Here is a 27,436-nt window from a genome sequence, read left to right on the forward strand (position 1 = left end):
TGAAGCTGAGCATACTCGAGTACTTTTGCTGATACTTTAACTGCATGAAGCTGAGAATACTCGAGTACTTTTGCTGATACTTTAACTGCATGAAGCTGAGAATACTCGAGTACGTTTGCTGTTACTTTAACTACATGAAGCTGAGAATACTCGAGTACGTTTGCTGATACTTTAACTACATGAAACTGCGAATACTTGAGTACTTCTACTGACACTTTAAGGTGTTTTATTTTGAAAGAGAGGAACTTCCTGCTCTTTTCTCTTCTGATTTCTCGTCTGTGGAAACCGCAGCAGAGTGGGACGTCTCTTCGTGTCTCCGCCCTGCTCGGGGCAGCTTCCTCAGGTGTTGCAGCGGCAGCAGGACGGAAGAAAAACCCCAGGCCTCTCTCTCTCTCTTTCTCTCGCTCCCTTTCTCTCTTTCTTTCTTCTGAGATTCAAAACATGGGAATAAAACCTCCAAACTTTAAAAAAATCTGATTGAACACTATGGGGAGGAGCCAGGAGAGGATCTTTGGTGGCTGTTTCTGTTGAGGTCGGTCCAGGTGCGGCTGCTGTTCTACCTGAAGCTCTGCGGGACCGTCTGGAGCTCAACATGCCGGAGCTGATCACAGTCACCGGCTTCATCTCAGAGACCAATGAGGACTACAAGGCTCCGACCACCTCCAGCTTCACCACCCGGATGTCCCACTGCAGGAACACTGTGGCAGCTCTGGAGGAGGTGAAACACACACACACACACACACACACACACACACACACACACACACACACACACACACACACACACACACACACACACACACACCACGTAAATATTTATAAACTAATATTAATTTATCTGGTTTGTTGTGTTTAATAGAGTGGTTTCCTCCTCTGACTGGCAAAAACAATTAAGTAATTTAATTGTGTGTGTGTGTGTGTGTGTGTGTGTGTGTGTGTGTGTGTGTGTGTGTGTGTGTGTGTGTGTGTGTGTGTGTGTGTGTGTGTGTGTGTGTGTGTGTGTGTGTGTGTGTGTGTGTGTGTGTGTGTGTGTGTGTGTGTGTGTGTGTGTGTGTGTGTGTGGTATGAAAACGTTTGTTTCAAGCTGCACATTTGGTCTTTGAAGACCGAAAAGAAGTTTTAAATTGTGTTCCTCTATCTATAAAGTAATGAGTAACTTTTCTAAATTTAATGGTTAGGATACAACTGACATTCACACTGATATTAGAGGCCCCGTGCCCTTCATTTTATCTAATCATTCAAACCACATTCATGCAACATTTGTAGTTTAAATGGAGGTGGAGTGTGATATTTTCGGGTATGAATGGAGGTAAAGTTTGTTTGTTTAGTATGAATGGACGTAAAGTTTGTTTTTTTAGTATGAATGGACGTAAAGTTTGTTTGTTTAGTATGAATGGACGTAAAGTTTGTTTTTTTAGTATGAATGGACGTAAAGTTTGTTTGTTTAGTATGAATGGACGTAAAGTTTGTTTGTTTAGTATGAATGGACGTAAAGTTTGTTTTTTTAGTATGAATGGACGTAAAGTTTGTTTGTTTAGTATGAATGGACGTAAAGTTTGTTTTTTTAGTATGAATGGACGTAAAGTTTGTTTGTTTTGTATGAATGGACGTAAAGTTTGTTTGTTTAGTATGAATGGACGTAAAGTTTGTTTGTTTTGTATGAATGGACGTAAAGTTTGTTTGTTTAGTATGAATGGACGTAAAGTTTGGTTTTTTAGTATGAATGGACGTAAACTTATTTTTTTTAGTGTAAATGAAGGTAAAGTCTGATTTATTTCAGTATGAATGGAAGTAAAGATTGTTTTGTAGCAAAAATGAAGACAAGTGTGTTTTTAGTATGGAGGCAAAAAATGTTTTTTCAGTATTCAGTATGAATAGAGGTAAAGAGTCTTTCTTTAGTCTAAATGAAGGTAAAGAGGTTTTTTTTAGTATAAATAAAGTTAAGTCTGATGTCTTTCAGTATAAAAGAGGTAAAGAGTCTTTCTTTTAGTATAAATGAAGGTAAAGAGGCTGATATCTCTCCATATGAATGGAGGTAAAGTTAGTCCATCTGCACATTTCCAGGCAGTAAAAGTCCGTTTTTTTCAGTGTAAAGAGGAACAGAGAGAAACACTTCCTCTGCTGCTCAACATGTTGTAAGATATTCAAGCTGCTTTCACGTTTTGCAACACAGCGCTGATCGTTTGTTGAGCGAGCTGTTATGAGGAACGGTTAGTGAGAGGTCAAAGGTCGCTGGTTAAAGTCACTATAACTCTCTGGAGTATTGTTACTTGTTATCTGGCTGCAGGTTTCAGCTGTTGTTTTAAGCTGCTTCGACTTCATAAGTTAGTATTAAGTATTTAAGAAGATGTTTAGTTGAGGCAACACACAAGCGAAGACGGGCCTGCTTTCAGTTTTCTGTTTTTTACACACTCAGCTCACGTGAGCAAACGGCGTCTTGATGCTCAAATAGAGCACAAAACTAAGCGCTCCGCTCTCGTAAAAGGTCGAAGGTCAACACTACTCTGATGTCATACGTAATATGAAGTATAACAACTACAACAACAACATCAGAGATGCAAGTAACATTAGAGCGAGCGCGGGAACAGGGAAACAAAGACACAGAACAGTTCTGGCTCTGAGGTCATCAGGGCATCTATAGCACGTTTGACTGATCAGGACCTCAGACCTGACACTGTTAGTCATCTAATTTTTGTCATTTTGGATACATTTTTTTGTCATTTTGCATGTTTTTTTTGTCATTTTGCGTCTATTTCTTGCCATTCTGTGTCCATTTTTTGTGTCCATATTTTTTAAATACGTCGGTTGGTTTGTTTACAGGAGGAGAAATGTCATAAACACAAAGACATGTTTAGTGAAATGAGACATTAGTCTTCCATTCTCTTCCCATGCCATAATGTAAACGAACAAACCGACTTGAAGAAACAAATGTATTTATTTACATTCTTTATGGAAAATGAGAGAGATGCATGTCCTTTTCTAAATGCATGAAAAGTTTCTTGTCACCTGGAGCTGCGGATGGGAAACAGGAACACTGGACTCACATGATGCTAACGTCTCCCTGCTCACTTCTCTCCTGTACACGTCGTCAGCAGTTTAATCAGTGTTGTCTGCAGCAGCTGAGTCACCGCTCAGTGACTAAGTGTGTGAAACATGCAGAAAGTCCAGAAGCTCAGTGTTCTCCTCATTGCGGCAGACAGCAAAGACAATGAGTCTGATGTTTTTATCGTGTGCAGCTCAGTTTAAAATCTCAAGACACACCTGTGTACAGTCACTTTTATAAAGTCTGAATATGAAGATTTATTGACATTAAAGAGAAACTCAGAGCAGCTTCGACTCATCTCACACTTCAGACAGACGTGCTGGGACACGAGCGAAGCACAGAGGGGCGTTGAAGCTGAACAGAGGAAACAAAGAGAAAGAACGAGTGGAAAGAAAATAAAAGAGAAGGAAGCGAAGCAGAGGGGATTCAGCAGGTAGAGGAAGCATGAGAGACGCTCCAACAGGCCTCGGAGGGAGAGACTGGTCTTGTTGGGACTCGATCAGACGAGATGAGGCTCATCGCCCCGAGTCTGCCGGGTGGGGACATCCCAGCATGCAACAGGAGTTGGAAGACACAACGTGTTGTCCAGATCTGTGATTTCTACACGTGTGTGTGTGCGTGTGTGCGTGTGTGTGTGCGTGCGTGCGTGCGTGCGTGCAAGAGAAGGTGTTCCTGCAGCAAAAAAGGCTGCAGAACCAGAAAAATAGTGGACGAATCTTCAGTGGTAAGGTGGTTTCAAATGTCCAGAAGGGGGAGACTCCACTTAAAGCTGCATTCTCTCCAATGTCCAGCAGGCGGAGACTCCACTTAAAGCTGCGTTCTCTCTAATGTCCAGCAGGGGGAGACTCCACTTAAAGCTGCATTCTCTCTAATGTCCAGCAGGGGGAGACTCCACTTAAAGCTGCATTCTCTCTAATGTCAAGCAGGGGGAGACTCCACTTAAAGCTGCATCCTCTCTAATGTCCAGCAGGGGGAGAGTCCACTTAAAGCTGCATCCTCTCTAATGTCCAGCAGGGGGAGACTCCACTTAAAGCTGCATCCTCTCTAATGTCAAGCAGGGGGAGACTCCACTTAAAGCTGCATCCTCTCTAATGTCCAGCAGGGGGAGAGTCCACTTAAAGCTGCATCCTCTCTAATGTCCAGCAGGAGGAGACTCCACTTAAAGCTGCATCCTCTCTAATGTCCAGCAGGGGGAGACTCCACTGGCTCCATAAAGAAGTGTGAATAGAAGTCAATGAGAAAATGAGCCTAAACTTCTCACTTGATTTATTCCCTCAGTAAACATTTTACCATTATTTCGATAATTTCCATCTTTGATTAATTTGTGCATCATTTTCTCCATTAATGGATCAGTTTGCTCAAAGAAAAAGACGACTAAGATTAATTTCATAGTTGACAACTAATTGATTTAGCGCTGCAGCTCTAGGGTCATCCCTGCAGCTGTTCAGTTTAAATTCTCAGGCCTAGTCCACACATACACAGGTATTTTATGGCTCCTGGTTAAAAAACAAAATCCCGTCCACACCACAGGTGTGATAAAAAAAAATATCTCCGTCCACATGAAAACGCAAAATCCATTAACTGGTCACGTCTAGAGTGCTCCACATGTCTCCATGGATACAACTGACTGTTTACCGTCGCACAGTGTGACGTCAAACAATGGTTTTCCTTTCCACACATGACTGCTGTGACCGTTTTTTTCAAAAAAGTTCAGTCTGGACTCCTGTTATAAAAAACTCCAGTTTCAGAAGCAACAACTGCAGTTACGAGTGGACGAAAGGCCAAAACGTGCAGAGAAACACACGCTTTCAAAAGTACCCACATTCGCATTGGACGGGCCCTTAGATTGTCTTTGAAGGCATCACCACGAAGAAAATAGTTACTGAGTAAAGTTCAAAAGTCCTGCAAACATGCAGTTTATTGCACATTACGACACACAGAGCTTCAGCAGAGTATGGGCATTTTTAAATAATACTGCATTAAAAACTAAACTCTTTTGTTGTTTGTGCTAAAAAAGTCCAGCTGTGGCATCTGGTCTCTGTGGTCCTGACTCTGTTTGTTCGCGTCAGGTACTGGACGTGGACAGATCAATTCTGTACAAGATCAAGAAGTCGGTGAAAGCCATCAACACGTCTGGTCTGGGTGAGTGACACAGTTTCACCTCAATGAGAAGCGTTCTTATGGTGTTATATTTGTGCCACATTAGTGAAGGAGATGACAAAAGACAAAGTTGAGCATGCACAGAAGGGAGAGATTGAGAGCGTGCATGCAGCGGTCCGCAGTGCAGTGGTCCGCAGTGCAGCGAGCAAGAGTTTGGAGAGAGTGAAACTGAGTGAGAGGGCTTATTATTGCACGTTAAAATGAATAGGAGCAAAAATGCAAATGCATTTATTGAGCTCAGAATATTTTTTTGCTTACTCAACTGAGAATATGCGCTCGCAAAATGTATTTTTCTGTGCTCGAAATCTCACTTTGCTCCTTCAGAAATGTGGCACAAATATAGCGCAAGACTTTTTATTATAAAGGACAGACAGGAAATGTGGTGAGAGAGAGAGGGGGAGACATGCAGCAAAGGGCCGCTGCCTCGAGGACCTCCAGCCTCTTTACATGGGGCGGCTGCTCTAACCACTGTTCCACCGGCCGCCCCGTATAAACACTGTTTGATTCAAAAGCAAAACCTTTTGATTGTAAACGATATAAAGAAAATAATACAGAAATTAATTCAAAATGAATAAATGTACACACATATGTAATAATAATAAATAATATTAGATTAGATAAATAAATATTTTAAGTTAAATAAATAGAGATGATCTCTGTTTACGTCACATTTGAACGATTAATTAGTGTCTACATTTATTCTAAATATTTTTTTGTACATTTAATTGATTTATTGAGTTTATTATTTTTATTTGGTCAGGTTCAGACCTCCATACACTTCCAGGTTAATGACATTTTAAATGGAAAGAAGTGCCATTTAGCGATACTTTATGCAGCAGATTGATTTTATGTCACAAAATAAACATTATAATTATTCATCTCAGAATAACAATAGAAGAATAAAAAACGGAAAAAAGGCACAATAATTCTAAAAAGCTTCAGCTGGAGGTGCGTTCAGTTCCTCAGTGAGAGTCTGGTGCTTTCTGTTCAGACGGGTGGAGTCTGACCTCCGCACATTCCCGTCATACCGCCGTCCTGTCCCAGCATGCCGAGGGAGCAACGGCCGCCTCCATGACGGTCTACTGACTCAAAATAATACTTTCATGTTTCAGTGATCTGTAAAAAAGGAGAAAATGTTTTGATTTCCTCAAAAAAACAGGTCTGAATATTAACCCAGCATCACCAAAATCATTCATGTTCATGTTTGCTTAACTGTATATTAATACATAAAGAAGGTATGGAGGTTTGAAACTGCCAAATAAAAAATAAATGTATACATAATTATTATTTTTATTATTATTTTATTCATTTTGCATTATCAATTATGCAAATGAGGGGTATTTTAACCAATTCCTTCTTCAGTTCATTTGCATAATGAATACCTAGTGCATATACATGCAAAACACATTCATTAAGTAGAAGCTAATCAATTAATTTTGAAAAATCAACATGAATACATGTATATATAAAGCTGAATTAATACAAAGGTAAATAAGTATTTATATACAATTCTATTATTTTTCCATTCAATGTCTTCATTTATTATTTGAGTCTTTTATTTATTTATGTATTTATTTTTGATCTTGGCATTTTCAGTCCTGCGTAATAATTATGATAATAATGCAATAGCATCTTAAGTCGATATTAAAATAATAATAAGAAGAAATAAAAATGTTTTATAAACACAATTAAAAACAACCCAGGTCACAAAAAAATGGACAAAAACAAAATGCAGTTCAAGGAAAATAAAGGCCCGACAGCATTAAAGGATCGTCGTTAATGTTCTGTCTTTGTTTGATCTGTTCTGTGTTTCAGCTCATGTGGACAATGAGGAGCAGTACATCCAGTCCATGGAGAAGTTTGGAGACAACTGCGTCAGCAGGGAGGACGTCCAAGTCGGCTCGGCGTTCCTGAAGTTTGCCGTTTTCACCAAAGAGCTGACGGCGCTCTTCAAAAACCTGGTGAGTTTACGCCGCACTGAGCTTTTCCCGTCCGACCGTGAGAGTGACTCTAATGCGACTTCCCTTTTGTGCAGTTGCAGAACATGAACAACATCATCACCTTCCCTCTGGACAGTCTGCTGAAGGGGGACCTGAAGGGCGTCAAAGGGGTTTGTGTACAGTTTGACTGTCTCTGAAAGCCTCTAAAGGTCCAGACTCACCAACGCCACAGAAACAGTGCCGCAAAGTGTCAAATACACCGCAATGACTCCAGCGGACGGCCAATCGGTCATTTAAAAAGAGAAACCGGAAGAGCAATGGGACGGATTCAAGGCGCTAGTTAGCACGTTAGCAACCCAACCTGATGTTAAAGAACTAATGAACACAAACAATCAGGAAGTGGTTCTGCTCAGTGGCTAAAACAGAATGTGACAGAAGTTTCATCTTCATCATTGTTGTGATGTCAAAGACTGCGGTTAGTTGGCGTTGATTTTTGCCATTTCGACATTGTAACCAACACTCAGTTGACTAAAACCCGCCGTCTGCCAAACGTCAAACTGCTAACTTTGAGGGAGGTCGTCCTCATACCGACGATTGCCTGACATCCTACTGACTTAAAACACTCCAGATGTGTTGTTTTCTGTCTTTTGACTTGAGTTTGTTTACTTTCCTTACTGTGACAACCACACAGTCTCAGTTACAACCACGTTTTACTAATCTGTAAAACTTACAGCTTACACTTTGAGCCTGTGTGTAGCAGCGTGACCAACAGGGAAGTCAGGATTCTTCTACGGAGACAAATCCAGGAAATTCTGAGAAATCTCTAATATTGACCGACACCCTAGCTTTCAGAGCTGAGCACAGCAGAGCCAGACGGTGCACAGGGCTCACGTCTAAATGCAGGTTTAGACACGAGAGAGTGCAAGAGAAAACACAACAAACCTAATGTAGCTGACAAATACAAATATGACCCTGAAAAGTGGCACAATAGCTCATCTTTAAGTTGTTTTGAGTAAAATCAGACAAGACAAAGAAAAGCAGCAAATCATCTCAGCTGAGAAATGTTGAGACGATCATTTGATGATCAAAATCTTTGCAGATTCATTTGATATTTGATCATTTAACCTGCCTTAACGTTAAAAAAAACAAAGTTCTGAATATCTTGAACAGAAGTCGATATTTTTACCCTTTTCTCATCAACTCCATGAGTTGAGTTTTAGATTTAGTGATTTTCATAATAAGATGAAAATATTATAAGAGAAGGACTTGGTGTTAAAGCGTTAAAAGACCTCACACACGTTATCGTCTTGACATGTTTCCCGAGCGACTCACGGATCAAAGTCTCTCTCTGTTTGTTTGCTGTTGTGAGTGAACGCTGTGTTGTGATTGGTCGCTCCAATAATGTGACGTCACTTCCTCTTTCAGGATCTGAAGAAGCCATTCGACAAATCCTGGAAGGATTATGAGACCAAACTGTAAGAAAACACCTGGAGCTGAATGTAGAAGTCCCTGCTGATTTCAATATACAGAACAATAAAACACCATCATGTCATTCTGAGTAAAGTTAGTGTCAAAGTGTCACAGAGGAAACTGCCTTTGCTCACGCTTCAGTTGGCCATGTATGGAAGACCAAAAATGACCAAAACAAATGCATAAATCGCTAAAGTGTGGCAGTTGATATTTCTGTTTGAATTAGCGTCTTTATTTATTTACCTTTGGATTGATTCCCCTTTATTTAGTTTTATGTATTTTTTATTTTACTTTTTTAAAAATGTATTTATTCGTTTAAATTTTTTATTTTACTTCCCTTCTTAATTTTCCCATTAATTCATTTTTATTAATTTTTAATTTTATTTGTTTATTTTTACATTTATTTTAAATATATTTAGTCATTTTTAAGTAATTTCTGTTTTATTTCCGTAATCATGAAAAGAAATGTATGAAGAAAATAATTCAGAAACAAATTAAGTAAATGATAAATACATTTAAAATAAAAACTAATCAAATCTATTTTTAATGTTATAAAAATAAATAAATATAAGGACCAATTAAATAGGAAAGTAAATAAATAGGGGACTTGATACTAGATAATCATAACAGAAATATCAATTTATGTAATTGTATCATTTTATCGATATTAATTTGTGGCGCCCTCATTTGGGTACATTTAATGGCATACCTATTTATTTAATAATTTATGTAATTATTTCTTTGTTATGTCCTCCATATCAGCATGCTGAATAGTGATAGAAAACATTTATACATTTGAATTTAATACAATCCTCATTTGAATTAAAGTGAGTTTCAGTTTTCACAGATTCAAATATAATAATATAATTAGATATAATGTTACTCAGCAAGCATTTAGTCTCAGCCCCCATGAGTTCAGTAGTGAAATCGTTTCAATGTGAGAACCAAAGCAGTGGAGGAAGGCATTATAACAGAGTTGCAGATCCGATTCTGGTTCTGCGGTATGTTGTTCCGCGGAGCTCTAAACACGACTTTTAACCTCTCCAGAGCAAAGATCGAGAAGGAGAAGAGGGAGCACGCCAAGCAGCACGGGATGATTCGCACCGAGTTCAGCGGGGGAGAGATCGCCGAGGAGATGGAGAAGGAGAGACGACTCTTCCAGCTGCAGATGTGCGAGGTGAGGCCTCCGATTCCAACTCCACGTTCAGAAAGTTCAGAACAAAAGCAGTCAGAGATCGCCCTTCTCCTCTCCGCAGTATCTCCTTAAAGTGAACGAGATCAAGGTGAAGAAAGGCGTCGACTTCCTGCAGAACCTCATCAAGTTTTTCCACGCTCAGTGCAAGTACGTCACGCCGCGGAGAAACAGCCGTTTAGCGTTGAACAGATATCCGTTTAAGACGGTCAGAGAGTGTCTCGGTGGTTTGGTGCATGATGATTGGTTGTTCAGTGAACCTTTGCATAATTCAAATAAAAACAGAATAAAATAGAAATGAATTAAAGATTAATTCATTCATTTAAAAAGAAATTAATAAAAGGGTTAATAAAGAAAAGCTGGTCTTTTTAAAGGTACGTTTAATGGCATATTCATTCATTCATTTATTCCTTTATTTTTGATTTTGGCACTTTCAATCCTCCGTAGTTCTGTGCATATGTTTTTGTAAATTGTAAATTAGAGGTTTAGGTGCAAAACTCAGTTTGTTGCCTGATCAGTTTCTTTCAGGACGGACTGAAAGCTGTCGAGAGTCTGAAACCCTCCGTAGAGAAACTGGCGACAGACCTGACGGCTGTGAGTACCAACACAACATCCTACTGCAGTAAAACTACAGACACACAACCAAGAATTCAAGTATGTGTGGGGCAGTAAACCGCTTTCCTCTTATATTTGTGGATGGATCTTCCTGCTGTAGGTGTTTAAGGTTGAGCTCATTTTAACTCTTTACATCCTGTTGGGCATTCTGCATCGTCACAAAGATTATTAGTGTGTATTATTTATGTATTAGTGTGACTATTAGTGTGAAAATACTACAACTTTTCCTCTGAAAAGAACTTTTAATCTGAAAATACTACAACTTTTATTCTCTAAATGCAACTTTTTTGTTTTAAAATACTGACTTTCGTTCTTTAAAATTTGTCTCAAAATACGATCTGTCTCTTCTTCTGTGGTGTTCAGATTAAGCAGACTCAGGATGGCGAGAGGAAACAGCTGATTCAGCTCCGAGACGTCCTGAAGGCGTCTCTGCAGTCTGAGCACAAAGAGGCGAGAAACCAGTTTCACTCTGAACTACTTTATATTCTGCTGGTGCGGTTTGATCAGAAGAACTTTAAACTACAAATATGGAGGTCAAAGTTGTGTTTCCTGGTTGTCTGCAGGATGCTCAGGCCAAACAGAACTCAGGTTACAGCCTCCATCAGCTGCAGGGCAACAAGGCTCACGGCACAGAGCGCTGTGGAGTCCTCTACAAGAGAAGTGAGGGGTGAGTGAACTCAGTGTCCCAGAATGCAACAGGAAAACAACCTCCTGTAGAGCTTTTGCACCAACATGTTACAGATGTGTACAGACATGAAACAGACTTTTAGTCTAAAAATACTACTGTGTTTGTCCTCAGACTGAGGAAGGTGTGGCAGAAGAGGAAGTGCTCGGTGAAGAACGGTTTTTTGACCATCAGCCACGGCACGGTAAGACGCCACATCCTCCCCTCCTATTGGTCCTCCTGCATGAGAAGCTCCACCCTCCTGCCTGCATGTCCATCAGCCAATTAAATCAATCTTCTGGGGTCTTATTTTTTTTATCAATATTGGGGATCCATTTTATTTTTTTTTATTTAGCTTCTTCTTATTATTTTTTTGTTCCTTTTCTTTTATTTTGAAGTTTTTTCATGAAGAGTCAAACGGCCAATCAAGACAGAGCAAGCGACAGAGGAGGAAGAGAAGCAGGAGAAGGAAGAGCATAAGGAAAAGGATGGCAGAGAGAAGGGTGTGAGCAGGGAGGATGGGGGGGGGCTACTGATGATTGATGATTATTATTTCTCTCAACGTCTCATCTCTGCTTCAGCGCTTCACAAACATGAAGTTCTGATCATTAATAATCCAACATAAACAATCTACTTAGAGGCAGACTTTTCCTGATCCCGTTCTTGGTCTCCAGAGGATGGACCCCTCTGTTTGTCTTTGCTAACAAAATAGGGTTACCATATAGACAGGACCTCTGCATTAGTATGCTCACATTAGCTCATTAGCGGTAAACACAAAGCTGAGGCTCACCTCAACAATAGAGTTCTGCCAAATCATAACAAAGGTTATCTCAGGACACTTTACAGAGTAGGTAAAGACCACACTCTATGACTTATTTATGATTTACAGAGACCCAACAATTCCCCCGTAGAGTACGGTGGCAACGAAAACCTTCCCTATTACTTCCAGTTCCCTCAAAGATACAAAGTCTGTGGGTAACTCGTGCCAAAGAGATTTAAATGTTTTGTTCTACGACATAAAATATGTCAGTAAAACCCCACTGGTGAAAGTTTGTTGCATTAATTAATCTTGCTCAACAAAACGTGGAAAAATCGTAAATGTTTGTTCGCCAAAAAAGTGCTTTTTTATTTTTTGCAATAATCCAAAATCCAATGGAATAATCCTGTTGGCCGTTTTTTGGAGGTTCTACAACGATGCTACGGCTACAAACATCCATCATACCTGCAGCACTTGAAAAGTCTGAGGGTCACTGAAGTTATTTCAGTTCAGCCTGAAAGATGAACCACATTATGTCAAATCCATCCCATAGTTGTTGTTACAAAACTGACCTTATGGCGGTGCTAGAGGAAACGTTCACTAAAGTCTGTAGCATTCAGCATCTGGTCACTATGGATACCTGAGCCAAGTTTTGAGCCAGTCCACCCAAAGCATGTGAATATTTGTTTCTTTTGTCTTATTTCTCATGTCTTCGGGGTTGAACACACTCTCAGGCTAACAGACCTCCGGCCAAACTCAACCTACTCACCTGTCAGGTGAAGAGGAACCTAGACGAGAAGAAGAGCTTCGACCTTATCTCACGTAAGCCACAGACGACTGCTTTCACATGTTCACTTTGTTTACGTCCTCCTGTCTGACTCCTCTGTTTCCTTCAGACGACAGGACGTATCACTTCCAAGCTGAGGATGAAGCCGAGTGTCAGGTGTAAGTAGTAAACAGCTCCTGACCTTTGACCTCTGTGTGACCTCTGTGTGACCTCTGTCCTTAGTCTGACCTGATGTGTTTATGTTTGTGCAGCTGGGTGTCGGTGCTGCAGAACAGCAAAGAGGAGGCGTTGAACCAAGCGTTTAAAGGCGACCAGGACGAAGGAGAGAACAACATCGTCCAGGAGCTGACGAGAGCCATCGTAGGAGAGGTGAAGAGGATGAGAGGCAACGACGGCTGCTGCGACTGTGGAGCTGCTAGTGAGTACTGACGCTCCCGCTAATACTTATACTACGATTACTACTATTACTAATGCTGCTGCTGCTTATTAAAAGAAGAGTTTAAGTGAGGAGCTTGTTAAGAGAAGAGCTTATTAAGTGAAGAGCTCGTTAAGAGAAGAGCTCGTTAAGAGAAGAGCTTATTAAGTGAAGAGCTCGTTAAGAGAAGAGCTCGTTAAGAGAAGAGCTTATTAAGTGAAGAGCTCGTTAAGAGTAGAGCTCGTTAAGTGAAGAGCTTGTTAAGATAATATCTCGTTAAGAGAAGAGCTTATTAAGTGAAGAGCTCGTTAAGATAATATCTCGTTAAGAGAAGAGCTTGTTAAGAGAAGAGCTCGTTAAGAGAATATCTCGTTAAGAGAAGAGCTTGTGAAGAGAAGAGCTTGTTAAGAGTAGAGCTTGTTAAGAGAAGAGCTCGTTAAGAGAAGAGCTTGTTAAGTGAAGAGCTTGTTAAAAGGAGAGCTTGTTAAGAGAAGAGCTCGTTAAGAGAAGAGCTTGTCAAGAGAATAGCTCGTTAAGTGACTAGCTCGTTAAAAGAAAAGCTTGTTTAAAGAAAAGCTTGTTAAAGGAAGAACTCGTTAAGAGAAGAGCTCTTTAAGGGAAGAGCTCGTTAAGAGAAGAGCTCGTTAAGAGACGAGCTTGTTAAAGAAGAGCTTGTTAAAGGAAGAACTTGTTAAGAGAAGAGCTTGTTAAGAGAAGAGCTTCTTAAAAGAATAGTTATTTTAGATAAGAGCTTGTTAAGAGAATAGCTTGTTAAGAGAAGAGCTTGTTAAGAGAAGATCTCGTTAAGAGAAGAGCTCATTAAGAGAAGAGCTTGTTAAGAGAAGAGCTCGTTAAGAGAAGAGCTCGTTAAGAGAAGAGCTCGTTAAGAGAAGAGCTCGTTAAGAGAAGAACTCATTAAGAGAAGAGCTTGTTAAAAGAAGAGCCCGTTAAGAGAAGAGCTTGTTACGATAAGAGCTTGTTAGGATAAGAGCTCGTTAAGAGAATAGCTTGTTAGGAGAAGAGCTCGTTAAGAGAAGAGCTCATTAAAAGAAGAGCTCGTTAGGAGAAGAGCTTGTCAAGATAATAGCTCGTTAAGTGACTAGCTCGTTAAAAGAAAAGCTTGTTTAAAGAAGAGCTTGTTTAAGGAAGAGCTCTTTAAGAGAAGAGCTCTTTAAGAGAAGAGCTCGTTAAGAGAAGAGCTCTTTAAGAGAAGAGCTCTTTAAGATAAGAGCTCGTTAAGAGAAGCGCTCTTTAAGAGAAGAGCTCGTTAAGACACAAGCTTGTTAAAGAAGAGCTTGTTAAAGGAAGAACTCGTTAAGAGAAGATCTTCTTAAGAGAAGAGCTTCTTAAAAGAATAGTTATTTTAGATAAGAGCTTGTTAAGAGAATAGCTTGTTAAGAGAAGAGCTCGTTAAAAGAAGAGCTTGTTAAGAGAAGAGCTTGTTAAGAGAAGAGCTCGTTAAGAGAAGAGCTTGTTAAGAGAAGAGCTCGTTAAGAGAAGAGCTCGTTAAAAGAACTCATTAAGAGAAGAGCTTGTTAAGAGAAGAGCTTGTTAAGAGAAGAGCTCGTTAAGAGAATAGCTTGTTAAGAGAAGAGCTTGTTAAGAGAAGAGCTTGTTAAGAGAAGAGCTTGTTAAGATACGAGCTCGTTAAGAGAAGAGCTTGTTAAGAGAATAGCTTGTTAAGAGAAGAGCTCTTTAAGAGAAGATCTCGTTAAGAGAAGAGCTCGTTAAGAGAAGAGCTTGTTAAGAGAAGAGCTTGTTAAGAGAAGATCTCGTTAAGAGAAGAGCTTGTTAAGAGAAGAGCTTGTTAAGAGAAGAGCTCTTTAAGAGAAGAGCTTGTTAAGAGAAGAGCTTGCCACTGTGTAACACTACAACAGTTTTTTGTTTTTTGTTGTTTAGTGAGTGAAAAGCCCCACTGGTTCACTGTCTGTGAAAAGTCACAGAACGTAACGTGTTAGTCAGTAAAACCTCAATCATCTGGTCCCGTCAGGTCCCACCTGGCTGTCTACCAACCTTGGGGTGCTGATCTGTATTGAGTGCTCGGGGATCCACAGGGAGATGGGGGTCCACTACTCCAGGATCCAGAGTCTGGACCTGGATGTCCTGGGAACCTCCGAGCTACTGGTGAGTCCACAGCTTGGGTCTACTATCTTTAAGTCCAGTTCTAAGGTGGGGCCTGGGTAATAAGGTGCATTCATTTTCCCTGGCGCAGCAGCTCCAGCTGGGCCAAGGCTGTATAAGCAGCCTAGCTCTGCTGCCATTGAGAGGACACTGGTCAAGTCCCTGGAAAAGACGATTGAATGATTCATGCATACAGATTGGGACAAACTAGACTTTAAACTATAATTATTCATATAATCCTTGGTGGATCCTTAATGTCAATACTTACAGGATCATGTTTAATACCACCACATTTCTGTAACTTTAGCAATCTTGATCATAGAATGACGAGAGTCGTTCCAAACAACACAAATTTCTTTAGAGATAAATAAAATACAGATACAGTTATACTTCCTATAATAGTTCTCTTTAAGAACATATTAAAGGGTGACTCTCTGTCTCCTTCACTCAGATAATCCTGTGAGCTGGACTCAGAGCCATAAAACTGTCACAAGTTTCTGTGAGGAGAATGCGGAGGTCAAGGTGCAATAAACTTGTCTCTTGAGAAAGTCTTGTGTCCATCAGTCAACAGATAAATTTCACTTTTTGACAGTGTCTGTTTGTCTAACATGAATTAGTCTTACATGGTTCCTCATTAAATGACCTTGACGTCATTTTGTTCACTCCTCAAGTTCCAGGTTCGTCTAAAAGGCCAAAAGGTCCTGAGAGGGGAGAAGCGGTGGGGTGAGCTGGGCAAAGGAGAGTTAAAGCACAGACAGGCCAGGGAGAGTTATGAGAAGACATGTCTAATAAGGCATCGGGGATTTCTGACCACACTGGCATCCAGGGACGTCATCACAAACTGTGTCCCCATTCTTTTGATGACAACAGGCTGTATAAGGGCAATGTTTCCTACATCAAAGTATTATGTCTATGTTCAATCAAACATTTTTTTCTCCTACTCAGACCAAAAGACTTGAAGGAGTTTTCTCGTTATATCATAATATCAGGTTTGGTTGCCTTAAATCGCACACGTCTACATTCAGAAGATTATCTGGAACAGGCAGGAAGTGTGCAGATGTCATTGTGTTAGTTCAGGACGGAGCAGCAGTGACGAACCAACATGTTTCATGTGTTTCAGTTGGCGAAGAACGTGGGAAATGCCAGCTTTAACGAGATCATGGAGGCCGATCTGTCGGCGCAGGACGTAACCAAACCAGATCCCACCAGTGACATGTGAGTGCCGACCGCGAAGCAGTGCTCTGAAAACAACAGGAGGAAATCTAACGTGTAAAAACAGAATCAATCGTGACAAAGTAACTGTCTCTGGTCTCTGGTTGGTTCTCCAGGCAGATGAGGAAGGACTACATCATAGCAAAGTACACAGAGAAGCGCTTCGTCCGGCGGCTTTGTGCCGACGCTGCGTCCAGACTGCAGGTTCTGTACGAAGCGGTCAGGAACAAAGACATCCTGTCTCTGATCCAGGTCTTCGCTGAAGGGGTGAACCTGCAGGAGGTCATCCCACAGCCCAACGAACACGTACGACTTCACTGATCCCTGTCTGTCACACACCAACAACAACTGATGCAGAATTCATGATTGCATATGTTTGGTTTTCTCACACCTTTAGTTTTAAATCGTGTCAGAACCCAGTGAAGTTAAGGTATAAAGAGATTTACCGTCACTTTGTTCCTATCAGGAACCTGGAGAGACGGTGCTCCACCTGGCGGTCCGTATGGTTGACAGAAACTCCCTCGACATCGTAGATTTCCTCGCCCAAAACAGGTAACATCATCATCATCGTTATTATTGTCATTATCACTCCATCTGTCGAATGTTTCGTAATTATTTGGCGTATTATATGTCAGAAATGAGGCCGTGGTGACTAGGACTGTCGCAGTAAACAATAAATCAATGATCATGATAACTTTTCATGAGCTCCATAACTTAGCCAGCTGCAATATTTCCATTCTTCCATTTTCCTGGTGTTCCTCTATCGAAGAGACTGGAGGACAAGAGTTTTCACTCCAGTGCATCTGTCTCCACTGAACCCTCTCTCTCCCTCGTGTGTCGTGTCAGTCACTCGTCAGCCGCACATGTTACCCAGAGTGCAGCAGGAGAGCCCTGCGAGGAGCAAGTTAGAGGACAGTTAGTTGAGATTTGGAGGTATTAAAACAAAGATGGAGTGAACACCACAGCTGCCGTGTGGGAGCCCTTCAGGTTCAAACAGAGTGGCCGCAGTGAACTACTTCACCTGAGCGAGCCGCTGTGACACATTTGTTTGAAAACAGTAGCAACTGGGGCGGCCGGTGGCTGAGCGGTTAGAGCAGTCACCCCATGTAAAGAGGCTGAAAGTCACAGAAGCAGCTTGGTTGTTTTGTTTATTTATTTTGGATATTTAAAATGGTTTCCAGTTCTAGTGTTAAATGTTCTTTAGAAATAAACATTTATTAATCTTTGAAACGGTGTACTTACATTATCATGCCATTATCATTTTCAGTTGAAAATGGTCTTAAAATGGCAACATTTTCGCTTCTCACAATCATTTCTGGGACAATTTATCGCCCAGCAGAATTTGTTATTGTGATAGGCCTAATGATGACATGTTGTTCTTCAAACCATGTCCCTATTGTGGAGCAGTTTATACTAATAAGGTATGGTGTGTGTGTTTGTGTGTTTGTGTGCGTGTGCGTGTGTGTGCGCGTGCGTGCGTGCGTGTCTCAGTGGTAACCTGGACACGCAGACAGCCAGAGGAAGCACAGCGCTGCATTACTGCTGTCTGACAGACAACAGCGAGTGTCTCAAACTGCTGCTGAGAGGAAAAGCTTCCACGTCCATCAGTAAGAACACAAACACTCACAGAAGACACCGAGAGCCTGAGCTGTTGTTCTGAACAAAACAGCACAACAACGTTACAGTGTCACAATGTTACAGCATCTTAACGTTACAGCATCACAACGTTACAGCATGACAATGTTAAAGCAACACAACGTTACAGTGTCACAATGTTACAGCATCTTAACGTTACAGCATCACAACGTTACAGCATGACAATGTTACAGCAACACAACGTTACAGTGTCACAATGTTACAGTGTCACAACGTTACAGCATCTCAAGGTTGCAGCATCACAACGTTACAGCGTCACAATGTTACAGCTTCACAATGTTATAGCAACACAAGGCTACAGTGTCACAATGTTACAGTGTCACAATGTTACAGCATGACAATGTTACAGCATGACAATGTTACAGCAACACAATGTTACAGTGTCACAATGTTACAGCATCTCAATGTTACAGCTGACAATGTTACAGCATGACAATGTTACAACAACAGAACGTTACAGTGTCACAATGTTACAGTGTCACAATGTTAGAGCATCTCAACGTTACAGCGACACAAAAGGCTACAGCATCAAAATGCTACAGCATGACAATGTTACAGCATCACAATGTTACAGCATCACAATGTTACGGCATCACAATGTTACAGCGTCACAATGTTACAGCATCAAAATGTTACAGCATCACAATGTTACAGCGTCACAATGTTACAGCATCAAAATGCTACAGCATCACAATGTTACAGCGTCACAATGTTACAGCATCAAAATGTTACGGCATCACAATGTTACAGTGTCACAATGTTACAGCATCACAATGTTACGGCATCACAATGTTACAGCGTCACAGTGTTACAGCATCAAAATGCTACAGCATCACAATGTTACAGCGACACAATGTTACAGCATCACAATGTTACAGCGTCACAATGTTACAGCGTCACAATATTACTCTCAAAATGTAACAGCGTCTCAATGTTACAGCCTCAAAATGCTACAGCATCACAATGTTACAGCGTCACAATGTTACAGCATCTCAATGTTACAGCGACACAATGTTACAGTATCTCAACGTTACAGCCTCACATTGTTACAGCGTCACATTGTTACAGCGTCACAATGTTACAGCGACACAATGTAACAGCGACACAATGTTACAGTATCTCAACGTTACAGGGACACAATGTGACAGCGTCACAATGTTACAGCATCTCAATGTTACACCGTCACAACATTACAGCGTCAGTGTTACAGAGTCAGTGTTACAGCGTCACAACGTTACAGTCACAACGTTACAGTCACAACGTTACAGCATCACAATGCTGCAGCATCTCAACGTTACAGCATCACAATGTTACAGCATCTCAACATTACAGCGTCAGTGTTACAGCGTCACAACGTTACAGCATCACAATGTTACCGCATCTCAACATTACAGCGTCAGTGTTACAGCGTCACAACGTTACAGCATCACAATGTTACAGCATCTCAACATTACAGCATCAGTGTTACAGCTTCACAACGTTACAGTCACAACGTTACAGTCACAACGTTACAGCATCACAATGTTACAGCATCTCAACATTACAGCGTCAGTGTTACAGTGTCACAACGTTACAGTCACAACGTTACAGCATCACAATGTTACAGCATCTCAACATTACAGCGTCAGTGTTACAGTGTCACAACGTTACAGTCACAACGTTACAGCATCACAATGTTACAGCATCTCAACATTACAGCGTCAGTGTTACAGTGTCACAACGTTACAGTCACAACGTTACAGCATCACAATGTTACAGCATCTCAACATTACAGCGTCAGTGTTACAGCGTCACAACGTTACAGTCACAACGTTACAGCATCACAAAGTTTCAACGTCTCAACATTACAGCATCACACCGTTACAGTGTAACCATGCTACAGTTTTACTGCATCACTACAGACTTTTATTTGAGTTTCTAAAAGTCTCAGTTTTCAGTGAAATGCTTCATTTTCTCATGAATTTGTCTCCACAGCAAACGAAGCAGGGGAGACGCCGCTGGGCCTCGCCAAACGTCTCAAACACTCTCGCTGTGAAGAACAGGTAAAATGCTCTAAATAATGTTTTATATGAGATAAGATCTTAGTTTTATAAAGTTTCAAATTAAATTATTCAAATAAATTTTAAAAATTACATTTCAGCTAAGCTCATTTTTTCAATTGTTTTTTAAAGCATTGCAATTTTCTCTTTTTAATTCTTGTTTTTCTCCCTTTCAACATTTCTTTTTTCAGTACGAGCAACGCGTTTTCAAATCACATTACATTCCTTAATCTTGTGATTACTGTTTGTTCCAGCTGACGCAGGCCCAGACGGGAAAGTTCAACGTCCACGTTCATGTCGAGTACGAGTGGCGTCTCCAGAATGATGACATGGATGAAAGCGAGGACGAGATGGAGGACAAGGTCCGCTGGTTTTATCTGACAAAAACGTCTTGTGACAAATGTTTAACAACTTATAGACATGTTTATGATGTGTAACAGCTTTCTGTGCATCTTTCTGCAGCCGATCCCGAACCGCCGTGATGATCGTCCAGTCAGCTGCTTCGTGCCGGGCAGCGGCCTCATGCAGCCCAACCTTGCTTCATTGGCCCGGGACGCCGCAACTCTGGTGCGGGACAAACAGAGACCTCAAGTCGCCAGCATGATGATCAACAACGAGACTTACGGCACCATGCTGGACCTCAATCTGCCGCCGCAGGGTCCAACGCCCCCGCTCCCACCCAGAGGACCCAACAGAGGTCAGAGGCTGACGGTTTAAATCCAGTCTGAGCTTCAGACCCCTATAGGACAACATGAATGCTCTATTGATGTGTTTTTGGAGAACAGGAAGAGTCGTAGTAATTTTTTCTCATCCCGGAGTTATATTTACATCAGCCTTTATTGTAAAAATGAAAAAAACAATGGTTACATAAAACCTTTAGAAACCTCAGATTTAATATTATCCGAATGAGAACTTATAGGGTCTTACATTTTTCTCTACAGGTTTTAATAATTACAGGGGAAAAAGTTTAAAGAAGCACATTCGATCAAAGACCAAAGCTGGTGAACGTGGTAAACATTATTCTTGTTAAAGGGACACTGTGCAGCGTTTTCAGTCATTTATTTCCTCAAATCAACGTCTTCATTCATAAATACGTCCTCAATTGTACAATTACCTCTGCCAACAATTTGACTCATCCTCCTGAGTGAATCATTTCTTATCTGTATTTACAGAGGACGGTAAGCTCTGTAGGGGCTTCCACGTCCTTCGGTCTATAAAAACTATGAACGGCCGAGAGGGACATTAAGCACTGCGTGGTTCCGGTAAGGTTTAAGCTCAGAGAGACGCACTTGTCACTGCCCCCGCAAATTTGAAAGCCTGCACTGCACTTTTGTTGTTGGTGCTATAAGATCATACTTCTGCCATGCCACAGGGGAAGGAACCCTCGTCACCAAAAAAGAGAATTAAAAAGGCAAAGTGACTGTACTTGAAGGCCACCGTACCTTTTACCATGTGCTTGGAAATGGAAGGGTGAGGGGAGGGGTATTCAGTAACTCACCACTAGAGGACGCTAAATCCTACACACTGCTCCTGTTGTGTTTAATTACAGCTCATGGATGTTTTCTAAGAACTGGATACTCACTGCTTTATTTGGTTTACTTGGAATAAAAAAAGATTTCCTCTCCCTGCAGGTTCAGTACACAGTAAATCTGCTGGCATGGAAACGGTAGGAAGACAGCGGTCGTCCTCCGACCCCCCGAACCCTCAAACCCCCGAGAGGAACTCCTCCATGTACGGTGAGTGCTGGTCACTTCCTGTCAGTTTGTTTGTAAGAAAATAAAAGCTCCGGTCAGGTCCCCAGTGTCGAGAACTGGTAAACATTCATCATTTGTAAGTGCTGAGAAAAGTGTTATACATGTTATATTTCTCATGAATGCAGCGTACATTTAAAGTGATACAGATGTTTCCAGGTGTCGAACATGAATGTATCTATATAAACCTTTAAAATTAGAAGTTGTATTAAAGGAGCTGCAGAATCACACTTCAGCTCCTGATTGGTCGAACAGTTTCCTCCACCACCCAATAAACTCTCAGTTCAGTAACGTTATCTGATGTTTTCTGGACCGAGTTAATTTATATTCTGATCTTGTGATGTTTATTTTGTGTAATTTTGTTTTTCTTTCTGGTTGAATGAATCTGAATCTCTCTTGTCACCCAGTGCTCCCGGTAGCTCCTCCTCCAGTAAACAAGAGGTCCAGTATGTTGGAGACCAAGACCCTGTCAGCCAGGAACACCCCTCTCCCTCCTCTGCCTCCCCCACCAGCAGCAGGATTCCCTCCAGTCCCTCCGGCTCCCAACATCCCGCCACCACCCCACTTCAAAGCTCCGCCCCTCCCTCCACCTGTCCCCCTTCACCAGACCGGTAGACCACCAGGACCACCGGGACCAGCAGGGCCACCAGGACCCAAATCCCCCAAATCACCCACCGGGTATGTACTGGACTTTACTTCAGTTAAAACCACAGGCTGTAAAAACTAATGAAAGTAACCATGGTGATGTCACTTTCTGGTTTGTGAAAAGTTGTTATAAAGTTTCTTGGATGCTAGTTAATATCAGCTACACGTGTGTGAATGGACCTACTGAGACCATAACGTCAGGGGCCACAAAATGGTCACAAATAGACAAATAATGACTATAGGGATGCAAAATGACCACAAAAAGATGCAAAATGCCTAAAAATAGATGCAAAACCACCACAAAAAGATGCAAAACCACCACTAAAAGATGCAAAATGACTAAAAATAGATGGAAAACCACCACATAAACATGCAAAATGACTAAAAATAGATGCAAAACAACCACAAAAAGATGCAAATTGTCTAAAAATAGATGTAAAATGACCACAAACAGATGTAAAATGACTAAAAGAGATACACAACGACCACAAAAAGAGGAAAAATGACTAAAAGAGATACACAACGACCACAAAAAGAGGAAAAATGACTAGAATTAGATGCAAAACTGCGGCTGTAGAGGTACTTAAAGGGAGAATTTCATCATTAAAGACATGTTTGTTTTTTTTATAGTCTGTGGTTAAAACTTGTCACTGATTTGCATTAACCTAGAATCAGTTTTACTGAACGTTTATTAACATTTGAGTGTAATTTGTGTGATTTCAGATCAGTGAAGCTTCCTCCGCAGAGACCTCCTCTCAGGATCCCGTCTGTGGGCAAACAAGGTACTCACACACTCGCACAGAGTTCTGTACCTGTGAGGACCTCTGTGTGATTCAAAATAAAAACTGATGAAAATTTAAAATGATCTTTCTTTTTGTACAGCAAAGAAAAAGTGACAAAAACAAATATTCCAACGCAGAGGCAGAGCCGTAAAGTTTTTGTGAGTTTCTGAAGATCGTGTTGTCATATGTTGTTGTTGTTGATTCTCTCTGTAGGGTCTCAGTCCAAATCTCCACAAAGTGCGACTCCTCCAACACCAAAACCCAGAAGCACTTTTTCGGTAAGTCCTCAAACACAACAGGTGAATTTAAAGGGATAGTTCACAGATGGTTCAAAACCAGCCAATCGAGACGTCTCTGTCGTCTTTCAGTGTAGGTCCTGCCCACAACATTCAGATTTTTTCAAAAGCAAAAATTTGGGATTTTAAAATATATATTTTTTCTATTTAGACAAACACATCTGCTTCAAAAGCAAAATGTTTTGATTCACATTAATACATTTTAATCACAAATGTATTTTATTTGCAATAAAACATTTTTGATTGCAGTGTTTGCATAGTGTTGCTGCCAAACCCATTCTGTTGGATTTATAATGAATAAACTAAAGTAACCCTATACTGTAGCAATAGACAAATCTGTCATTACTGCGGTGGCGTCTCCCTCCGGTATGCGTTTGGATGGGAGCTGTCATTAGAAGTGTATCTTTTCTTCTTTTACTTTTTATGCAGCATTACTTTTGACAGCGATGTCTAGGAAGAACCTGTGCAATTCCACTTCCATTCCCACCTACTGCTGAGGCTTTCAACCTCCCTGCTGCAGAGTCTAAGTGATGCTTCATTGCAGGCGTTCGCTCTCATGTCGAGGGAGTTAGGACGCAGGATGTCCACCCTTGTCTGGACTCGCCGCCAGATTTGGCTTGCTCAGTTGCCCCTGACGGAAGCATGTAGGAAGGTTCTCTGTGCTGTGCCGGTTTAACCAGGGGAGCTTTTTGGTCCAGCCTTGGGTCAGCCGTTTTTTTCCCATCAGCAGCTCAGTTACTGGGTTGCCTGTACTTCAGACCCTTGGGTGGTTTCCACCTTGACCCACGGGTATGAATTGACCCGGGGGTACAAAATGACTGTCGTCAGCAATCTGGCGAAGGCCTTAGCTCTGAGAGTGGCCTGGACCCATCCTGACGGGCCTTGTACCTGGGGATGGTTCTGGACTCGGCCGCTTTGAGGGCCTGTCACCTCAGCGGGTAGATGATATCCTACTCTGCCTTCCCCTCTTCAGGGTTGGCAGAATGGTGCTGTTCATTGAGTTTCTCTGGCTCTCGGGCAAACTGACAGCCTCCTCGTCTGTGGTGCCTTTGGGCTTGCTGTCTCTGCGCCCTCTGCAGATGTGACTGAACAGCCTTCACTTGGACCCCAAGGCTTGCTGTCTCTACGCCCTCTGCAGATGTGGCTGAACAGCCTTCACTTGGACCCCAAGGCTTGCTGTCTCTCAACCCTGCAGATGTGGCTGAACAGCCTTCACTTGGACCCCAAGGCTTGCTGTCTCTACACCCTCGGCGGAAGGTCAGGATGTCTCGGCGGTGCCTCCTCTCTCTGTCTGTATGGAAGTGGCGGCTTCATCCAGAGGTGGTGGAGAAGATATGGGGCCTTTTTGGCAGGGTGGAAGTGGACCTCTTCGCGGGTGGTCTTGGACAGAGGTGACCAGCCCCCTCAGCCAAGACGCTTTGGCTCACAATTGACCGCAAAGACCTATGTATGCCTTCCGCCACTGCCCCTGATTCTTCCTACGTTCCAGCGGGTGCTTTTGCAGGGCCACAGGCTCCTCTTGGTGGCCCCCTTTTGGCTGGGGAGACTCTGGTTTCCACTGCTGAGCAGGCTCTGCTGCAGCTCTCCATGGCGCCTCTCCTGCAGTAAGGATCTCCTTTCGCAGCTGGGGGGCAGATTTGGCCTCCGGATCCCTGTCGCCTCCAGCTCGGCAGTGCATACCCTTACATCTACTCGGATTCATGCGCGAGATGGAGATATCCAGTGCTTTTCGCAGTGGTGGCGGTCACTCAGGAGTCATAGAACTATAGTTTTAGTATTAGTAACTTTCTTTTCACATCATCCTAACCGACATGAATGAAACGTGTGTGTGTGTGTGTGTTTGCGTGCGTGTGTGCGTGCCTGTGCATGTGCCTGTGTGCCTGTTCGTGTGCTTGTGTGTGTGTAGAAGCAGAAGCCTCAGAGGGTGAAGGCTATCTACAACTGTTCAGCTGATAATCCAGACGAGCTGACGTTCACTGAGGGGGAGGTGATTGTGGTGGAGGTGGAGGAGGACAGCGAGTGGTGGGTGAGTGACAGCTACACCTGCACCGCCCCTAAACAGGAAATACATCATCACCTCTAAACTACATGTCGTTTTACTTCTAATTTAACCCTTGAGTCATTTGTTTCAGTTCGGTCACATTGAAGGAGAGCCGACCAGGCGAGGAGTGTTTCCCATCACCTTCGTTCACTTCATCACAGAGTGACAGCGTCCTGAATTCACGGCTTCCACCTGCTCAGCTGGAGTGGAAACATTCAAGACGGACACTCAGAGACATCGCCGGTCCTCTGGAGCAGCTGGACCGGACTGCAACACCAAATCAACTGTTTCTTTGTTCCAGTTTTATTCACATGTTGTAGATTCAAAACCCGCAGGACTCACCTGTGACTCCAACTTTGTAGACTCCTCCTGCTTTTGTCCGTTCATTGTTCAAAGTTTATTCTAAACTTTATTTTAAATTCTAGTGGAGATGACAAAAGATACTGAATGTGTCAGGGTGATTTTGTTTTAAGTCGCTCTTCCGCTGTGAGCATCGTTTGCATTTCCGCTATGGCACTGATAGCCGCAGTGTTGCCAAGCTGTCACTCAGATCAAGACTGGCCAATAGAGACGGGCCTTACATTTTTCAGTGTAGCTCCCGCCCACGAGATTCAGCTCATTAGGAAACAAAACTTTTAAATTTCTTAACAAAACAAAACTTTTCACTTTCTTTACAAAACCTTTGGATTTGCAATCAAATACTTCCAAATGAATACGTGTTTAATACCAAATTTATCTTATGGAAAATAAAACATTTTTTTATTGCAGTGGTGAAAGTTTTGTCCTCAAATCTATTTTTTAATTGTATAATAAATAAATAAAATCAACCCTGTACCGAACTGCTCCACTATGATCCAGCACTTCAGGTCTGTAACAACATGATGCATCATTATATTATACATTATAATATCATCTACTCTGTGTGGCTGCGGTGTGTTTGGGTTTTCCTCTTTTGATCCAATGAAAGGAATGCTTCAAAGACAATGATATTTTATATATATATATATATATATATATATATATATATATATATATATATATATATATATATATATTTCAGACAACCGTGTTCCTCTGTGGAGAAAAGCGGCTCCAGAAAGAAAAGGTTTGTTTGTGTAGGTCCTGACCTCAACACCAACATATGGAGCTGTCTGTATACTTTAGGCCATTTACTGTATGTGGTATTCCTGTTGGTATCATACGCTGCAGCCCAAATCTACTCTGATCTGTTACTTCATGTTTGTCTGTCGCTGGTAGAAATGATTCTTATTTTAACATGTTGGCTGAAGGGAAACTGTATATGAGGGTTAAATATGAAAGTCCACTTTGGTTTTATTGTTTATTTGTCATTAAAACATCTGAAATCACTCCTTTAGCTCACGCTGTGTGTCATGTGCTCTTTTAATGAACCGTCTGATTTTATAGACAAAGATGTACACATTTTTCATTTCTTTCTTCCCTTTTTATTTTTCGTTTCTTTACATTTTTCACCATATTCTTGTCTGCTGCTTTTTAAACCATCCAGCCTTCTTTTGGATTCTTTTCAAGGTGAGGTCTTTAAAAGAGAAGAATTAATCAGACAAAAGTACAAAAGTAATACAAAAGGATTTTCTGTTACACTTTAATAATGGGACACCTAAAGAGGTTGTTTTTTTTTAATTTTTCTGCATTTCACTTGTTTATTAATATAGGCTTGCATCAAAATCAATCATTGCAAGCAAAATGGCAAAAGGTATACACCTATAAAAAATACACAAATACTCTGTATGTAATACTATCAAAAGACACTCAGTAAGAAGTGATTTAAAATATGAAATAGAAAATGAAACTGTACACACGTTTATGCTTAT

The 27,436-nt window shown here is 41.4% G+C and overlaps 1 protein-coding gene across 1 annotated transcript; it reads left to right on the forward strand.

Moving 5' to 3' along the window:
* The first annotated feature begins 333 nt into the window (after window positions 1–333).
* Window positions 334–26,587, forward strand: asap2b (ArfGAP with SH3 domain, ankyrin repeat and PH domain 2b). Its single transcript, XM_083934168.1, has 28 exons — window positions 334–718; window positions 5,113–5,185; window positions 7,019–7,164; window positions 7,239–7,313; window positions 8,569–8,618; window positions 9,661–9,790; window positions 9,870–9,955; window positions 10,324–10,399; window positions 10,784–10,870; window positions 10,984–11,087; window positions 11,220–11,289; window positions 12,576–12,663; window positions 12,738–12,786; window positions 12,880–13,046; window positions 15,034–15,167; window positions 16,285–16,379; window positions 16,493–16,682; window positions 16,843–16,928; window positions 17,868–17,983; window positions 20,007–20,074; window positions 20,326–20,433; window positions 20,534–20,768; window positions 21,703–21,807; window positions 22,230–22,500; window positions 23,191–23,249; window positions 23,463–23,527; window positions 25,452–25,571; window positions 25,678–26,587. The coding sequence occupies exons 1-28, from the start codon at window positions 593–595 to the stop codon at window positions 25,750–25,752; spliced, it is 3,054 nt and encodes a 1,017-aa protein (XP_083790294.1). The 5' UTR covers window positions 334–592; the 3' UTR covers window positions 25,753–26,587.
* Window positions 26,588–27,436: the final 849 nt, after the last annotated feature.

The sequence above is a fragment of the Echiichthys vipera genome, assembly GCF_963691815.1.
Source record: "Echiichthys vipera genome assembly, chromosome: 19".
Taxonomy (NCBI): domain Eukaryota; kingdom Metazoa; phylum Chordata; class Actinopteri; order Perciformes; family Trachinidae; genus Echiichthys; species Echiichthys vipera.

What these genes read in the sequence shown, in the direction of transcription:
- asap2b (XM_083934168.1), top strand. Translation starts at nt 593, where the DNA reads ATGCCGGAGCTGATCACAGTCACCGGCTTCATCTCAGAGACCAATGAG. An exon ending in GATTTCCTCGCCCAAAACAG is followed by an intron (nt 16,929 to 17,867) that starts GTAACATCATCA and finishes TGCGTGTCTCAG; the next exon opens with TGGTAACCTGGACACGCAGA. An exon ending in ACCCAGAGGACCCAACAGAG is followed by an intron (nt 20,769 to 21,702) that starts GTCAGAGGCTGA and finishes CTCTCCCTGCAG; the next exon opens with GTTCAGTACACAGTAAATCT.